The sequence below is a fragment of the Ochotona curzoniae genome, unplaced genomic scaffold (assembly GCF_017591425.1).
Source record: "Ochotona curzoniae isolate NIBS_2020 unplaced genomic scaffold, NIBS_Ocur_1.0 contig_43, whole genome shotgun sequence".
Taxonomy (NCBI): Eukaryota; Metazoa; Chordata; class Mammalia; order Lagomorpha; family Ochotonidae; genus Ochotona; species Ochotona curzoniae.
The window spans coordinates 24,280,332-24,298,286 of NW_024466218.1; the positions used below are offsets into that span (position 1 = coordinate 24,280,332).

General features: G+C 40.6%; 1 protein-coding gene across 1 annotated transcript; it reads left to right on the forward strand.

Annotated features, from left to right (window-relative positions):
• The first annotated feature begins 68 nt into the window (after nt 1-68).
• On the forward strand, nt 69-14,913 carry CUNH18orf54 (chromosome unknown C18orf54 homolog). Its single transcript, XM_040985018.1, has 8 exons — nt 69-594; nt 2,372-2,706; nt 4,373-5,167; nt 5,488-5,638; nt 8,456-8,558; nt 9,779-9,910; nt 11,803-11,873; nt 14,808-14,913. Exons 2-8 carry the CDS (start codon nt 2,391-2,393, stop codon nt 14,878-14,880), a joined length of 1,641 nt encoding a protein of 546 aa, XP_040840952.1. The 5' UTR covers nt 69-594; nt 2,372-2,390; the 3' UTR covers nt 14,881-14,913.
• Nucleotides 14,914-17,955: the final 3,042 nt, after the last annotated feature.

The following is a 17,955-nucleotide window of genomic DNA, read 5'->3' on the forward strand; positions in this document are numbered from 1 at the left end:
GCCCTCGCTTGTGACGGCGGAGGAGCCCGCCTGAGGCGGGGCGGCGTCCCTGTCGGGGATGCTTTGTCGCGTCTCCTGGCCGGCCACGGGCCTGGGTTTGTAGGCGAGAGCGTGAGATTTTTTTTTTTTTTAAATCGCTTTTGGCGCCTCCGTGGGTGAGTTTAAGCGGAGAGTGCGGCGTGTTTTCCACGGGGACGTCCCCTCCGTGGACCGTCCGAAGCGGGAAGAGGACTCTGCGGTTTAAGGACACCGGGAAGGGATGCCCTGGGCAGACACCTGCCCCGGGCCGCTGGGGTGGGCTTCGGGTGGGTCGAAACGCCTGCTGTGGCCTTCGCTCGTGCTGCTGCGTGGACAAGTCGTCCACCAGTGACTTATCAGCCCACTTCACTCCTACGGCCCGCGAGGCACGGTGCCGTGATTGCCAAGACTTCTTCATTTTCTGGGCGATGTTCCCGTTCGTGATTAACCCTGAACTTTTTTTTTTTTTAAATCACAGGAGTTGACATTTCCTGCAGTTAAGCTCAACATTCTTGTTCTTGCAGCACGATGGGTTTTCTTGTGGGGATTCGAACCGAAGCCCCTGTGGAGGAAATGGTAAGATACACGGGATTAAAACAAAAAATGACCTGAGAGCGACGTGGAGGGAAGGGGGAGGAGATGCAGTTTCGAAGCCGGGGCGTGTTGGTAATTGTGGGGAACTGGATGATGGATTTATTGAACCGCTGTTCTAATTTCGTTATTCCTCTGGAGACGTGACATGATCTAACAGCTGTAGAGGCTGAATGACCCGTATCTTAGCATCACTGCTGCATCTGATGTGTCAATTGAAAAGGGACAGTAGTGCCCAAAGTGACAGTGAAGGAGTCATTAATAGTGTTGTTTTAAGAAGACATATTAAGTAACTTGTAGGTTTTTTTTAACAGATAAATATAAATTATTCTATTTCCTTAAAAAAATTTTACTTATCTGTATTGGAAAGGCAGATTTGCACAGAGAAGGAGAAACAGAAAGAGCATCAACTGCTTCACTCCTCAAATGGCTTTAATGGCTGGAGCTGAGCTGATTCCCAAGCCAGGAGCCAAGAGTCTCCTCTGGGTCCCCCCTCCCGCAAGTGCGTGCAGGGTCTCAGGACTTTGGGCTGTGTTCCTCTGCATTCCTAGGCTATAAACAGAGAGCTAGATGGGCAGTGGTGGTGCCAGGACATGAACTGGTGCCCGTGTGAGATGCTGGTGGAGGATTTGCTGAGTGAGCCATTTTGCTGACCCTGAATTATTTTCTCCAGTCTATCTGGGGGGGGAAGGACTAGCTAAAGTCACGTGTTGGCATTTATATCTAAATTGTTTCCCCAGTCTTTTGGGGAAAGGGTTCAGGCTAGATGTTGGAGATTCTCCTTCCCTTGATGCGTCTGAGCATCTGAGAGCAGGGCTCGTAGGAGATGGAAGGAGACAGAAGGCCAGGGGCGCTGCTCCCTGCAGCCTGGGCCTCGCTCGAGGTACTGAGCGTGTCCTTTCAGTGCTGGGACCGAGCTCTTCCACTGTCCCGCCTTGAAATCTTGGAACTGCCCACACCTAGGTACTGTTTTTAGGTTTTCTTTTCTCTCTAGTTAATGAGCCTCTCTTCAGCCTGCACATGTTGTGTATTTCTCGGTATAAATTGTTCTGCAGTCATGAATGTTCTCCCATTGTCAGATAACTTTTACTCACTAGCAAAAAGAAAAGTAGATATTCTCTATTGTTCCTTCTTATTTTAGATACTTTTTCTGGGGCCCGGTGTGGTAGCCTTATGGCTAAAGTCCTTGTCTTGCACGTGCCGGCTAATCCCGATTTATGGGTGCTGGTTCTAATCCTGACAGCCCTGCTGCCCATCCAGCTCCCTGCCTGTGGCCTGGAAAGCCGTGAAGGACTGACCACCCAGGGCCTTGGGACCCTATGCCTGCGTGGGAGTCCCAGAAGAAGCTCCTGGCTCCTGGCTTCGGATCGGCTCAGCTCTGGTCATTGTGGCCACTTGGGGAGTGTATCATCGGATGGAAGATCTTTCCTCTCTGTCTCTCCTGCTCTCTGTATATCTGGCTTTCCAATAAAGATAAATAAATCCTAGAAAGAACAAGTGAATGTTTTTCTTTGGTACTTTATATATTCTCAAGACAAGTTTTCTATTTATATCTCTAGGTACATAACAGGTGCTCAATAAATGTTTTCTAAATTATTGATGGAAGAAATAACAAAAACATCTAGAATGCCTAACAGGCAGTGTTATTTATAGAGCACGGATGTTATTTCTTACAATTTCAGAAGTTTCCGTGCTTGTTGTTTTCTCTGGAGATTATTATTCCCTTGAATTGGTATCCTCACCTTGTATTTTCATTTTGCAGTTGTCCTTAAGGGAAGTGAATGGAAACAACCCGGTTTGAGGAAGCCATGGCCAAATCCAACACGAGACACAGGACGTGTTCCCAGGGATCTTCCATCTCTTCTCTCCTGGCAAGCTGTGACCTGAGTGGGAGGAATTCCTCGAACCCTGACGGCTCGTTCCACTTCAAGAACAAGCTGTACAGTTCTGCCTCTGAGGCTCTGCAGGCCTATATCGAGGACTATGACCTAGGCCGGATGCATGCAGGTGCAGGTGCAAACCCTGGGGGAGTGAGCCTTGACACAGGGTCTGCTCGTGCGCGCCGGTTCTCCAGCCATAGTTATCCGTCACACAGTGGTATGCGTTGATTCCATTTTCCTTTCTCCAGCGATTTAAAACCTTTGAGAGTTGTGGCGTAGTGTTATAAAACTTGATGTGTTTTGGAGTACAAATAACTTAAAATGATATAACTTTGAAATGTAGCTGTTTTTGTACGATAATACGATTGCCTAGTTCCTAGAAATTTTCATCTGTGTCTTCTTTGAACCTTTTGTCTTTAAGGTTAGTTAATTTATTTGAATGGCAGAGTTAGAGAGGGTGGGGATGACAGATGGTGGGGCATTTACTGATTAACTCCCCCAAATTTCCTGAAGGCCAGGGTTGGGTCAGGCTGCAGCGCGAGGCCGGGACCCCACCGAGGTCTCCGCCATCTGCTTTCCCAGGTGTGTTAGGGAGTCGGGTTGGCAATGGGGCGGTAGGGCCTTGAACTGTTATTAGATGCTGTCAGTTACTTAGCATGGTGTGCCACAACACAGACACTCTGCAGCCTGAAGAAACCTACGCTAAACTGTCAAGTCATTTGACTGTAGCGTAATGAAAAGAGCGTGAACACGTCCCTTATGGCTTTCGCTCACTGACTAAATGACTTTATACAAGCCCTGACTTTTGCATTTATATTTGCTCAGTTCCAACAGATGGCGTAGGACTATGCTGGCCTTTTTGATCTGTGTCAGACAATACTGTTTACAACATACTGTTTTTGAGAAGATCTTCTCTGAGGAGTTCGTAGAATGCATATAAGCTATTTAAAATATTATTATAAGAACATGAGTTTTTAAATGATCTACTTTGAAAGTTTTATTTTATCTGAAAGAGAAAAATTTCCTATTCCCCTGGCTCACTGTCCTATCTGCTCATTCACTCCCCAAATACTTCCAACGTGCAGGGTTGGGCCAGGCTGAATCCAGGAGCGAGGAACTCATTCTAGACTTCCACGTAGGGTTTAGGGCCCAGAGTCCTCCAGCTATCACATGCCCCCATGCCGGCTGGGGGTGGGGGCCGGTAGGACTTGAAGGCAGGTTCGCTGCTGAGAAACAGTGTCCTAGCCACTCTGCCAAATGTCTGTCCTGACACCTCACCGAGCACTTCAAGAATGGGTCTAGGTAAAGGTTTGTATTCCAGCTCTAAGTGATATGGGCAGTATATTCTAAAAGTGAGTTAGAGCAGCTGGTCTCTGTAGATGCAATGCCAGTGCAAGATTAGGTAGGAAAGCAGGTTACTATCCCAATTATTTTTTTTAATCCCAATTATTGAAGAGCATATTATTTCTGTGCTGAAGCCAATACTGAGTGATACCGTCCCAGCCCTGGCCTTCATGCTCATTTGGGTGAACAAGTCAGCAAATGGCCCATCAGCTGTTGCCCCACCCTCTCTAACTCTGCCATTCAAATAAATTAACTAATACACAATGTCAATGTGATTGTATTAATACATCAGATATATCTAAATGAAAAAGAGTTAAAGTAATAGTCAATTTAGAATACAGGAAAATCCAGGTGATTGGAGAGATAACAGACAGGAAACATATTCTGTTTTGTTAACCTATGCCTTTTTGTTTTAATCAACGCTTTAGTGAGGATGAAGCAAAAATAGCGAAGGCGATTGTCCTTAACTCTTTAGTGTTGAATGTCATGCGGGGGTTTTGTGTGACGAAGCTAAACAGAACTGTGCTTTATTTTTTCAGCTTTTGAAAATCTTGATTGCATAAAGCACTCCAACTCCTTAAACCTACCCAACAGAAGAGAGACTTTTAAAGACATAGACTCTGTCAGCCTAACAACTGACGATCTGCTGAAACTTCCAGCGGATGGATCCCTGGATCTCACTTACGTCCGAGCAGGGCATCGAGCAGGCAAGAAAAACAAGAAAAGCTTCGGAAGATTGGGTTCGCTGAGCGTTGAACAGAGTTCAGACTTCCAAGACCCTGCCGCTCCCATGGACAAGGATAGATTAGTCACTCCTGTTGTGTACACATGCAAAAGTGGAAAGCAGTGTGGGAGGCTAAAAAACCCCAAACTTGTGAATAGGACCAATAAATGCATTTCTGAATCATCTTCCTCTTTCCCCAAGAAGTCACCTTTCAAGGACAGGTCAGAACACAGCGCTGAAAAGAATTATCCGAGATGGCTCACGAGCCAGAAATCCGACCTGAATGTCTCAGGAGTCACTAGTATACCCGATTCCAAATATCCAGTCTGGCTCCACAGTCAAGATTTGCTACCCGACGCGAACGGTCAGCAGGCTTATACAGCATTTAAGGAAGATCCATGCTCCCCCAGACACAGTTATCAGGCCCAAAGAACTTCTCGGCTGACGAATAAATGCGATGGTTTTGAATACGCTTTGGAACCCTCAAACTTTTCTAATGCCTTGAGTGTTGATAAAGGATTAGATAATAAATACAAATGTGATCCTGAACATAGCCACTGTCAGTGTGAAAATCCACTTCTCCCAGGACAAGCCAAAAAACCATTCAGTGGTAATACTTTGTTCTTAGTTTTTTTTAAAAAAAGTTATTTTTAAACCAAAGGAAGACTACTTGACTTATAGCTAAGAATGTTTGTGTTTTACTCTTGATGTAATGCTATCTTTTTAGAATGCTTATAATCTTCATTTATGTAATATCATTTTGTACTTAAAGTGTCTTGTTTTCTTGAAATGGCACATTTTTTAAAAAGTTTGCTTTTATTAATATATGCATATTCCAGGTTATATAATTTCAATTATATAGATTCCAGATTTTGTTATGCCTTGTCCCTAATTTTTTTCTTAAGGAGTAATATAGTCTTTTAAAATTAGGTGACAAAATTGAATTGCTTATCCTGAAGGCCAAGAGCAATCTAGAGCAGCGTGGTGAAGACTTACCAAGGGCCGTGCAGAAGGATGACAGTCCTTGCTCCTTAGATAAACTTGAAGCAGAGCGATCATGGGAAAATGTTCCTGTTCCTTTGTAAGTAAGTCACAATGGGAGAACTTTACAGTAGATCTATATGTTAAATGACTTACTTAACAATGATGGCAGATCCTAAGAACATAGCTTTTTTCTTTTAGAACAGCTTTCAGGCTTGCTTTCAAAGGTGTATTTTTCCTTATTCACCACAAGGTGGGGTAATGCTTCATAATCCTAGGTGCTGCATATAGCTTCTGTCTTATGGTTTCATTTGGTTTCACTATGAATACTGATATCTTAATAGAAGGATTACAACAAAAATTGCTTTTCTGCAGATGGACTAGTGCTGTGAATTTATTGTGAACATTTTCCTGTAAGCCCCACCCTTGTGTTCCTGCCATATATTGGATTTATCTATCACTTCTCATTTACATTTTACCTTCTCATTTAGCTGTCATTTTTGTTAAATGATGGTGTGTATTTTCTTATGTGATCTGTTATTAAATATCTGTAGTTTCTGGGGTTCTTTTCATTTGTGTGCTTAGCTCTACTGTGACAGTTGCTCAGATTCGTTTAAAAAGTGTTCATTGACGGCTGACTCTGTGTGTGTGTGTAGTTATAAACTGGGGGCTTACACGAGAAAGTTTTATTGTTGGGCATATTAATAACTCCAAACTCGTGCCTTTGACTCTGGTAATTGTCTTAACAATTTTTTAATTTTTGTATTCTTTCTTGATTGATTCCCAAGTTTAACACCTCGTCCTGCTTGTACATACTGACTGTAATTTCTGTTGGCCACCCTGTGTGCCACTTTCCGGGTGTGTGAGACGTCAGCTCCCTCTCTCAGACACACAGAAGCATGGGAAGCAGGAGCCACTTCGCGGTTATAACATAGACTCAATTGATTAGAAAATGAATATACATTTCTTGGAATAATTTCTGACTAGATTTGACTCTATTACTAAAGATTTTTTGTTTTCTCCTTTTAGCATTATTTCTCATGTTATTTCACATTATCTTTTTTAAAAAACGGGTCTGAACTCATTATTTAACTCTTATTTTTATTTCTGAGTGTTTCATTTTTCTGTCAGCTGGCCTGTGTAAATTATTATAACTGCACTATTTTAATTGGAACCAAAATCAATGAGTCTGTAATATGTCAGGAATGCTTAAATTATGTCAGATATTATATGTCAAAGTTATAGCAGAAATGTTTAAATCAAGTGTAAAATTTCTGAACGCATTTAATGTGTGTTGTAATGAGATGATATAACTTGTATAATTAATACCATCAAAATGGCTCAGTATCTTGTCTACAGTAGTTCATATTTGGTTCATATTTGGAAGAGAGAATTTACACTGTGATGGATGTGTTTATAGATCAAACTAATGCTGTAGTGGTGAAAGAATGAATAGACCGCAGTTTGAGATTGAAAGATTAGCAACCTGTCATTAAGTTGAAACAAAATTAATATGTGCTAACTGTAGTACTCTGAAAGATAGACCAAAGCCACAGCCAGATAATAGCTTTTTTAAAGAACATTTTATTATGAAAAGTTTCAGGTAATACAGAAGTAGAATAGCAGTACCTGAGTGTGCGCTCCGCACTCATCTTGAAAAGTCAGGTCAATGCCCTTGGATAACATGGTGGGTGTCAAAACTACGCTGGGGAAGAAAGAGGGACGAGAAATGTCAAGTGAGAAAGCTTACACTAAGTCACTCTCAATTTTTTGAAGTTCTGCTTTTTAAGAAAAAAATTAATATTGTGACATTTAAAGGTTGTCTGATGGAACATGCTTCCCTGCATCCAGACGAAAGATGGATTCCCAATGAAACTGTTGAACATGTGTAGACAATGGGATGCTGGACTGTCTGACGTTGTCTCTACCAACAGTGTTGGGGTACACTTAAATGAGAGACTGATAGAATTATGATTCCCTATGAAGAACTACACTATTGTAACAAAATGGGAAAAATCTGACAGGAGGGTGGGAGTTCGGGGGGGAATCCCAGCTTATACAAAATTGTACCACATAATTCAAAATTCAAAATAAAAATATATTTTTAAAAAAGGTTATAAGAAGAATTAGTGTGTGAGGACTCGAGTTACAAATACTTTATAATGATACATACCGACAAGACAGTGAGTTTCGAGTCTGACTGGGGGACAGTCTCAGTCCCGCCTGGGATGCTCTTGCTTTTACCGCTCCTTGAGCAGCAGAAACGTGATTAACCACAACCATTAAACGCACCAGATGCACAGAGAATTAATTTAGTTAATTTTTGCAACACCTCTTACTAATCTTACAGAGGGGAGGGACCACAGCATAGACACTGAAATTCATCTAAATAAATGAGTGGGACTGGGATTTGTCCTAAGAAATTTAACTTTAGTATTAATCCTTTTCCCAGGTGATCTGTGCTATGTCAGTACCAGTTTTGGAGTACAAGTCTGTCCTATTGCCTTAAAGTAAGAGAGCATGAAATTGTCCTTCCAGTAGAAACTCCTAGGAATTCATGTTTTTTTTTTCTTGTTTATTATTTCTAAAAAGTACTATTTGTTTTAGACAAAGTGAGATTTTGGTGCATAATCTCTGGGTGATGACTTGCTGGTTCGGTTGAGGAACGGTATCTTGTGTTTCTTTGTGGTTATTTTTATGGCTGACAGAAGCAGAAAGGAGGTAGTAGGCACTGAATTCTGGTGTCATTTAGGGAGAAAGTGGAGCCAGCTACTGCTTTTCAACATCATGACAGTTATCTACGATGATGATTTCTTGGTGACCGTTTGTATTTAAATGAAAAATCAAAAGTTAAATACTACTTTTTTAGAAGCTGAGAACTTAATTGATACCTTGTATTTATTTAAATCACGCGTAGCAAATCTCCTGTCCCTGTCAGCTCTGAAGATAGTCCTCGTGGAAGTGCAAGGGTTAAGTGTGCCAACCAGGTTCTTGAAGACTTCTTAAATAATGACGATCAGGTAGGGGAAGTTAAATCTTTTCAACTTACTAAAAGATTACTTATGGTGTCTATATATGCATATATATTTATTGACATTTATTTTTATATATTAAATTCTAAGTTAGATGTTTTTCAGAGAAAGACCCATATCGTCCCTAACACATATCCAAAAATCCATATGCCTTCCAGAATTATAAGTAGTTTATTTTAGTATTTCAAGTTAAGCAGACCTGGTATTGAATACTGTTGTGGTTTGGTTTGTTGTTGTGGAGTTTCTTGAGCTTCTTATATATTCTGCATATTAATCCTTTAGCGTGCATATAGTTTGCAATTATTTCCTCCCATCCTGTCAGTTGACTCTTTGTGAATTGCTCCTTTTACTCTCTAGAAACAGCTTGATGTAATTCCGTGTCTATTTCTCTTTTCGCCTGTGCTTCTGGAGTCTTGTTCAAGAAGTCTTTGCCTGGACCAATGTCTTGCACCATCTTCGCTATGCTTTCCTCTAGTCATGTGATAGCTTCAGGTCTTAAGTTTAGACCCTTGACCCATTGTGAGTTGACTTTTGAATAGGGTGTAAGGTGGTGTGGGGGTCTCAATTTAAACTTTTGCATGTGGAAATTCAATTTTCCCAAAACCCATTGTTGAAGAGCCTGTCGTTTCTCCAGGGAATGGTGTTAGCTTGTTTGGTATTTGCTGCTAGTAGATGGCTGGGTTAATTTCTGGGATGGTTGCCTAAGGAACATTATATGGGTTTTGGGTATGGAAAAGTGCTGTGTTGCAATTCTGACTTCTTTAATTAATGTAAAATGGTGGGGGGAGGGAGGGAGGAGAGAGAGAAAGTGAATCTCTAATTAGCTGGTTTACTGCTTCTTTGGTTGCTGTAGTGGGGACTGGGCCAGGCTGGACCCGGAAGCCAGGAGTCAGGAACATGGTTGTAGTTTCCTGCGTGGTGGTGTGGTGGCATGGCCCATCACTTAGGCCCTTTACTCTTGCCTTTCCACATTAGCAGAGACTCTGCGACTTGTACCAGCATTGTGTCTGTCACAGGATGCTGGCATTGCGAAGGCAGCAAAACCCGAGGCATGAGAACACTGCCCCTGCAAATTTGCTGTCGTGGAGTACTTTCTGACGTGTATTGTTTGGATATTAATGTTGGCTTTCTATTGAAACGTAAAACAAGACCGCTTTTCTCCCAAGGTTTAGTGATTAACCTTCTGCTATTATTTGTTGCAACTTCAGAGTTGTACCCTTTCTGGAGGCAGACACCATGGTCCTGTTGAAGCCCTGAAACAAATGTTATTTAATCTCCAAGCAGTACAAGAAAGCTTTAATCAGAATAAAAGTACGGAGCCAGAGGAAGGACTCAAGCAGGTAAGCACAGACTTGCTGTTTGAATTGAGGTCTGAGTTTACATGAAGATTGTTTCTTATGTTAAAATTGCTTCCTATGTCTTTTCTCTATTATAAATCTGTGTTAACAGGCATGCTGTCTCCCACAAATAGAGTTGTATAATAATTCATTTTTAGGAAAATAATTTACTCACATTTATAGTATTAGATTCTATAGTGTTTGTTTTTTTACGTTGGAAATCATTATTTAATTTCATGGTTATAAATTCATTTTATTTCAATGTGTGTTCCAGTGACAGTATGAAAAGATTCTAAGAGCTATTGCTTAATGTCCTGCAAAATTAATCTGTGTAGTCTAACTTGTTCCATTTGGGCAAACCAAGAAAAGCTTTTCCGAACATTTAAATATATTCATCATTTAGAATTTAATTTTATTCCTCTGTGTGTGTTCACTGTTTTGGACATACTTACATAGAGGTTTATGTTAGGGTCATCGTGCTTGTTTAATTTTGCGCGTTTCCTAGGAGTGTGAGGCTCTGCTTCTGCTTTGGGCTGCTGTTCTGTAAGGGATGGATTTTCCTTTCAGATTATCCTGTGAAGGAGCATTTGAGTCGGGTTTTCCTTCTCCCAAGTCTGACTGTGCATTCTAACTCTGCCACTTGTGAACAAGTGCAGCATTTTTATAAATCGCTTAACATCTTTTGATTTCCTTTGGTTTATTTAGTTATTTTTTAATCACCAAAAATTATATAGATTTTTGATGTGCCGCAGGTTTTGAAATATGTGTGTATTGTGGAATGGCTAATCATGCTTAACTGATACATCCATACCTGTCTATCATGTCACATACTTACTGTTTGTGATGAAAACGTAAAGTGTGCTCTCGGTGATTTCCCAGTGTGTAATGCATTATTCGTTACTGTGGTCAGTCACCATGTTGCACCATAGCTCTCTTCAGTTTACTCTCCCTAACAAGTTTTGTAGTGCTTGACCAGCATCTCTAACCACAACCACTGCTTTCCCACTAGTCACCATTTTACTCTTATTTGACTTTTCAAATTTTATTTGAGTTTGACTTTTCAAAGATTGATTGTGAGATCCTGCAGTGTGTCTTTGCACCTGTCATTTCATTTATGTTTTCTTTTCTGTAAAATGAATTTTTGAGAAGGGAAACTGAAATAAATTATTTAAAATACTTGTTTTTAGTATTTGATACCTGGTAAAATACTCAGTAAATGCTAACGCCTGCTTACATGAACTGTTTGCTTAGTTTTCTAATGATTATAACAATGACATGTGGATCTACAATCCGTCCTCTCTCCCCTTTAAGCATCTTCGTGCTGTTACATTGTGGGACTAGTGTGGTGGTGCACTGGTTTCATCTTCCTGTGTTGCTGGCATCCCATAAGGGTGCCAGTTCTTGTCCTGGCTGCTCCACTTCTGATCTAGCTCCCTGCTTATGACGTGGGAGAGCAGTGAAGGATGGCCCTGGTCCTTGCACCCCTGTGCCTACGTGGGAGACCTGGAAAGAAGTTCTTGGTTCTTGCTTGGGATCAGCTCAACTTCAACCACTGGTGGGAGTGGACCAGTGGATGGAGTACCTCTCCGTCTCTCCTTCTCATTGCAGTGTCAGACCTTCAAATAAAAAGAAGTAAATCTTTGAAAAAAGATATAACGTTGTTTAGTAAAGTTGTAACCTCAAGCTAACATATAGTTTTTAATATGTTTTACAAGCATACTTTAGGACTATTGGAAGATAAACGTAAGTATGTGTGTATTTTTAGAAAAAAATCATATAATGCTTTGTTAAAAATGACATACTAGAATTCTATAGATGCACAGAAATATTTGTAATGTTCATAATCACATTTAAAATAGCATTTCCTAATTACATTTTTTATGTTTTAATTTTAGAGTTCAGAAGATGATTTCTCTACATTACAATTGAGAGAAAGTATGATTCCCATTACAAAGTCACTTCAAAAGTAAGTATTCTTTAAGAATATGTGCATAAATTCATCATAAGTGTTGATTGGACTGAAATCACAAAGTTCCAGCACTGGATAACTGCTAGTCAGAGTTAAGCTTCTTGGAGCACACCATTTACTCCTGGAGGGAAAAATATTCTCTTAAATCTCTATGATTTCCTATTTAAAATATATGAAGAATCTAATCAGAACCCCTTGGACATCTAAAATACAATGAATATAAATGCTCAGAATATATTTGCTATACAGCTCTCACCACACCCATCTTAGAACATTTTGTTTAAAATGTAGGTACTTTATATCTACAGATCTAAGACCACAAGGATGCTTACTATCCCCTTCCTCATCCCCTGGGACCCAGCCTCTCTCCTTTCTTGTTCTTTTGGTTTTGCAATGACAAACTTTGAATTCACTTTATAATCACCAGCTAACCCTGCAATTAAAAAAAAGTCAGCAGTTGTGAAGTAGAAAAGCTCCTGTCTTCGAGAGCCGAGCCGAGAGCTGTGAGCAGGTGCCTCGGCTGTCCAGTGCGTCCTGGGCATCGTGCCTGTTGGTGCTCTGTGCATTACCACGAGCCAGGGAGGGCGCTCTTGGGACGGGTGTTGCTCACTGAGCGGGGTGTTCTTGAGCCGCAGCTATTACACTTCTCAAGGACAGGATTTCACTCTTTTTTTTTGTATTTCATTCTTATGTATATATCACTTGCATAGATGGATATTTTAATGATATTTTAAATCCATAAATATAGAGGATTTTGTGTGTGTGTGTGTGTTCTGTTTCTTTCCTTAATGTTTTCTGATTTCCGTTGTAGAGCTCTTTCGCATCCTTAGTTAAATTTAACCCAGGATTAAATTTTTTGTAGCTTTTGAGAATGGGATTGATCTGAATCTTTCAGGCTCTGATGTATAGCCTGATATCTGACACAGGGATGATTTGACTTCTACTTCCCGCTGGCGCATCTTTCCATGTTGAAAATCATCATGACTTTCCCTTATGTAGCCATTTGGGTGATCCCATTTCTAGTTTTTTTTTTTTAAAGATTGATTTTATTTTTGTCGGAGGGTCAGATATATAGGGAGAAGAAGAGACAGAGAGGAAGACCTTTCGTATGATAATCCACTCCCCAAGCAGCCACAAAGGCTGGAGCTGAGCTGATCCGAAGCCAGGAGCCAGGAGCTTCTTCCGGGTCTCCTGTGCAGGTGCAGGGTCCCAAGGCTTTGGACCGCTCTCCACTGACTTCCCAGGTCGCAAGCAGAGAGCTATATGGGAAACAAGGCCGGGACACGAACTGGCTCTCATATGGAATCTCTGCGCGTGCAAGCAAGGACTTTAGCCACGAGGCTACCACGCTGGGCCCCCTATTCTAGTTTTTAAAATTATTATTGTTATGATTATTTGTTTGTGAGGCAGAAGCATGATGATTGTTCCCATCTACTAGTTCAGTCCTCAGGGCCACACTGGGGGCTGGGAGCAGCACGGACACTCAGTCTTCCTTTGAGTTAGAACGTGTCTAGGAAGTCCAGGGAAATAGCTATTCCCACGGCAGCGGGCACTGCTGGCTGCCTCCTGTCTGCTGTGTGGGGAAAGGGAAAGAGTGCTTTATTTTGTCAATATCTGTTGAGCCTTAAATATGTAAGGTATCTTCAAAAAGTTCATGGAAAATGCAGATTATGAAAACATATGCACGAATTTCAAGTTTTTTGCACCAAACACATTATTTGAATTGATTTCATTTACTCCTCCCACGTTGGAAACAATATGTGTTATAATCACTATTACTTAATGAAAATTACTGCCATTGGAGATTACCACAGATATCCTTAATATTGTCTATTTTTCCTAGTGTCCCTTATTTCTAAAATGTATAGGATTGATTAATTAGTATTTTCTTGATTGGTTTCCAAGAAATGGGAAGATCTGGTACAGAAAAGCTTGTAGGATTTGTTTAGAAGGAAGCTTGGAAATTAAGGGGATTCTCCAGTGAGGCCTAGGAAATCCTTGCTTTATTTTAGGAAAAATCAGATGTTTAACAACTTTTATTCAGTCTTTTTGTCAAAATCATTGGTTTCCCCTATATACAATAAGTTTTCCTCTTGAGAGCTCTTTTTTTTTTTTTAAAGGATGATTTATTTATATTTATTGTAAAGTCAGATTTACAGAAACAAGCAGACACAAAGAGAAAGATCTTCCACTGGTTCACTCCTCAAGCAGCTGCAAAGGTTGGGACTGAACTGATTGGAAGCCAGGAGTCCAGAGCCTCTTCTGGTTCTCCTATGCCGGTGCAGGGTCCCAAAGCTTTGGGGTATCCTCTACAGCTTTTCCAGGCCACGAGCAGGGAGCTAAATGGCAAGTGGACTAGAAGGGGTAAGAACCGGCACCCATATGGGATCCCGGTGTGTTTAAGGTGAGGACTTTAGCCACTAGGCTACCACGCTGGGCTTGAGAGCTCTTTTAATATATTGTTTAAAGCTATCTTAAATTTGAATTTGAAAGATGAATTTTATGTTTATTAAGTGATATATGCAACACACCTGAAGAAGTTATTACTTCATAGAACTATGGGGAAAATTACATGGAAAATACGTGGCACATGTCATCGGTGTTACATCAGTAACTGTCATCACAGGCACAGTTACACCAGTGATGGTTATTCTTGTTAGGCTTCCTAACAAAGTAACTTTTAAAAGTTGAATGTAAAAAATTATAATCTCCTAAGTAAAAATTTCTAAAACTCTAGAAAAATATTGTGACTGTTCAGATCCCAAAGTTGTACAAAGGAGAATTCTCAAAATTTGATGTTTTTATTGTTCTTGAAGTTAATTTCTCATACTGTCTTTGAAATTGACAACGTCATTGTCATCTTTCACTGCCTGCGTTGGCCAGTCAGTCCTTCCTGGTGTATTTACGATGTTTATTATACTTTGTGTGAAGGGCCTTGCACCATTTGTCTCGCCTGAGAGAGCTGGTGGATGACACCAGCGGGAAACAGCCACCGAAAATGTGAAGAGGACCGCAAACCACCGATAATAAATAGCGACCACGGAACAAACATGTATTTTCTCGTATGACTTAAGCTGACCACATGATTATATGCCATATACGATTCTGTGCTTGGTTCAGGTATTGTGTATCTTAAAGAACTAACCTTGAGAGCGGTAACAGGTTTTCTGACCTATCCTTGTGCCAGAATGCTGGGGTGTGAACTGGAGGGACGCGTCCTGAATTCTTACTTCAGCTCAACAGGTGTTTGCTGTCTGACAATGAATTACACCTGTCCTTGCAATATGCTTAGGCTTACCCTTTTCATCTGGCCCTGGGCCACTGAGAAGTGTTCTGTTGGTCTGAGTTCTCTGAAATAGATTTTTTTATAGGCTTTTAAGCACTTCCAGGAATTTCAGCAGTTGTGGTATCTCCCATTTTTATGGAAGTCTTGTTACTTGTTCTTATAGGTATTTAAGAGAATGTATTTGCAAACACCAGTTTCCCCTTGGGTGATGCTGTAACACAGAGGGAAGTCTCCCTGCTGAGTTCATGGTTTGGATCTGTGTAAAATAGTCTCAGTAATTCTTGCCATTTCATAAAACATTTTGGGGGAGACATTTGAAAATTTAATATTTAAATATTTCCCAGATTATCTTCCAATTTTAATTTTGTGATCAGTTTAAATTTGAAAACTGACTTCAGTTGCTGGTTGTTTTTGGAACTTGACACTAAAGAAAACAAACAAGGAAAAGCCAAAAGCAGGTGTCATGGAATTGTTTTGTAAGAATTGAACTTTCCCACAGTCGTCTTTAGCTGGGGTCCAAGTGCACAGGCCGTCCTTGGCGGCGCTCCCGGCGCGGTAGCAGGAGGTTAGACGGGAAGCACGGCAGCCAGCAGCTTTGCGGCGCTCCGGGCGTGTTAGCGGGAGGTTAGACGGGAAGCGTGGCAGCCAGCAGCTTGGCGCTCTGACGTGCAGCGCCCGCGTCGCAAGTGGAGGCTTGCTACAACCCTGGGCCGAGTTATTGTTACTCCTTTACCAAAAGCTTCAAATTCTAATCATAAAGCATTATTAACGTAGCATATAAAAAAAGCCTCATGAAATTAAAGAATATTGGTACACACACACACACATACACACAAATAACAGGTTAATACTTTACCCAAATGGCAACACACTTGATAAGCAGATTTACTTTTCAGTAGTAATTCCCAAACACGTTGGGTCAAAGAAGTTTGTTTTCAGATTGTTAAACCACCGTTTAGTAGTACCTTTGTTTTAGAGCAGACATATGAAACATGATAGCACAAATACTATTTATTGCTTATTTATTTATTTAGTTCTTGCCCAGTGAGGTTTTCACCATGTTGCCCTGGCTTGTCTAACAGGCATTTGCCAATAACTGTGTTTACTCTTTTTGCCACTGACGTTCCGTTTTTCTGAATGAATGTGATCTGCTTTGCAGCAAGTAGCATGTACAACTAAACCAGGCATTATTTTGAGGATTAAAGTATCTGTGACAACAATGCAGAGTTGAAGTGACTGTCCCTAAGCAGATGTGCGAGGATCACACAGCAGGCCGAGTGAGAGTCCCCCTTGGCAGAAGACGGGAGGATGATGGGAGCTAACGGCTGCTAACTGTTCCGTGCTCGCTACGTGCGGTGCGTGTGGTGCCTGGGGAGCAGCGCCAGGACGTGGCCCTGCCGTCAGGGTGAGCACTGACCCAGCACCGCCGCCTTCTAGAAACATCTCCAGTGCTGAATGGCTGAGCCTGTTCCAGAGTGTTCTAACTGATACCATAAGAAAATTCAATAGTATTTACCAAAAGAGCATTAGTTTTCTATCTTGTGTTAAATATGGAAAGATTGAGTCTTTTACTTTTAAAAAGTATTTAATTTCACGAGAATTATTCATTCCAGTCTTCTTAACAGAAATATGCAAGAGAGTTAACTCAGATATTGAATTTAATAAGTGTTCTAGAAGTTTTCTAAAGAAGTAATTTAATTACGTGATTAAATGCCAAGATTTTTCTTTGATATTTCTGGGTAGGGGGCAACATTCTGGACTGATGATTCAGAACTTAAAGCTGACAATGGGATGGTAAACTTTTATCTGCCCAGTGCTATCAGGTGTATTGAGAAAATATATAGAAGCAGTTAATAAATTGTTATAATGTTAAGTAATGTTTAGATACATAAGTGAACTGAAAAATATATAATAAAAATGAAATTCCAAGAATTACTTGAGACCAGAGATAAAGCTGTGACTTGTATGTGGAGTCAAGACTGAAATGAATTATTTTTGTTTTTAGGTTTTTTGGGGCAACATCTGATTTCATCTTCATTGGTATTTCTGCCCAGATTGAGCAGTTGTGTCTTTTTGGGTTTGTTTTTGGTATATATTTATCTTTTGCTGTTTCTTGTCAAAATGTATGAATGTATGTATTTTTGATATTGTCTTATATGTAACAGCTTACAATAATGTCTTTTAAAATCATGTTGCAATAACAAAATGTTGCCCAGAGGTGTATCATGAAAAGATTTCTTATTTTCTCCTGTGTTTTGATTACATGGAATTGATTTTATACATGTTAATTTTTAATTTTGTTTTCTGTTCCACTTTGTCACCCTTCCCTGCATACCATAAAACCCGTTGGACGGACGTGCTGCCGAGACACGCGAATTTGTGAAAAACCTCAGCAGCGTGAAAGGTGGTGAAAGACGCAAAAGGCCAATAAAATTACATTTCCTGAACAGTTGACATTTCTTCAAATGTGCAAGTCTGTGTGTGCCTCTTTGTATGTAGAATGGATCTGTTCACATGTTACAATGGTGGGCTTCGTTTTTTACCACTCAGTGATTGGGGAGAGCAGAGCCAGACCCCCAGCAGAGCGCGGCACAGCGCGCTGTTGCTTTCAGTGATGTTTGGTGTTAGTATGTCCCTCTGTCTCTTGCTTCCTTTGTCTCCTTTCTTCCTCTCTTTTCCCTGTTTTTCTTATATCTGTTCCTAAGATTAATTTCCTTTTTAAATTGTACTTATTTCCAAAGTGCTCTAGCTGTATTGCTTTAATGAGATTTCCCCAGTTATCTGTGTATGTTT

Excerpts from the sequence above, each read along its gene's own strand:
- CUNH18orf54 (XM_040985018.1), top strand. The coding sequence starts at position 2,391 with ATGGAAACAACCCGGTTTGAGGAAGCCATGGCCAAATCCAACACGAGA. Across the intron at positions 9,911-11,802 it reads CAGAGGAAGGACTCAAGCAG|AGTTCAGAAGATGATTTCTC; the intron begins GTAAGCACAGAC and ends TTTTAATTTTAG. Across the intron at positions 11,874-14,807 it reads ATTACAAAGTCACTTCAAAA|GGCCTTGCACCATTTGTCTC; the intron begins GTAAGTATTCTT and ends CTTTGTGTGAAG.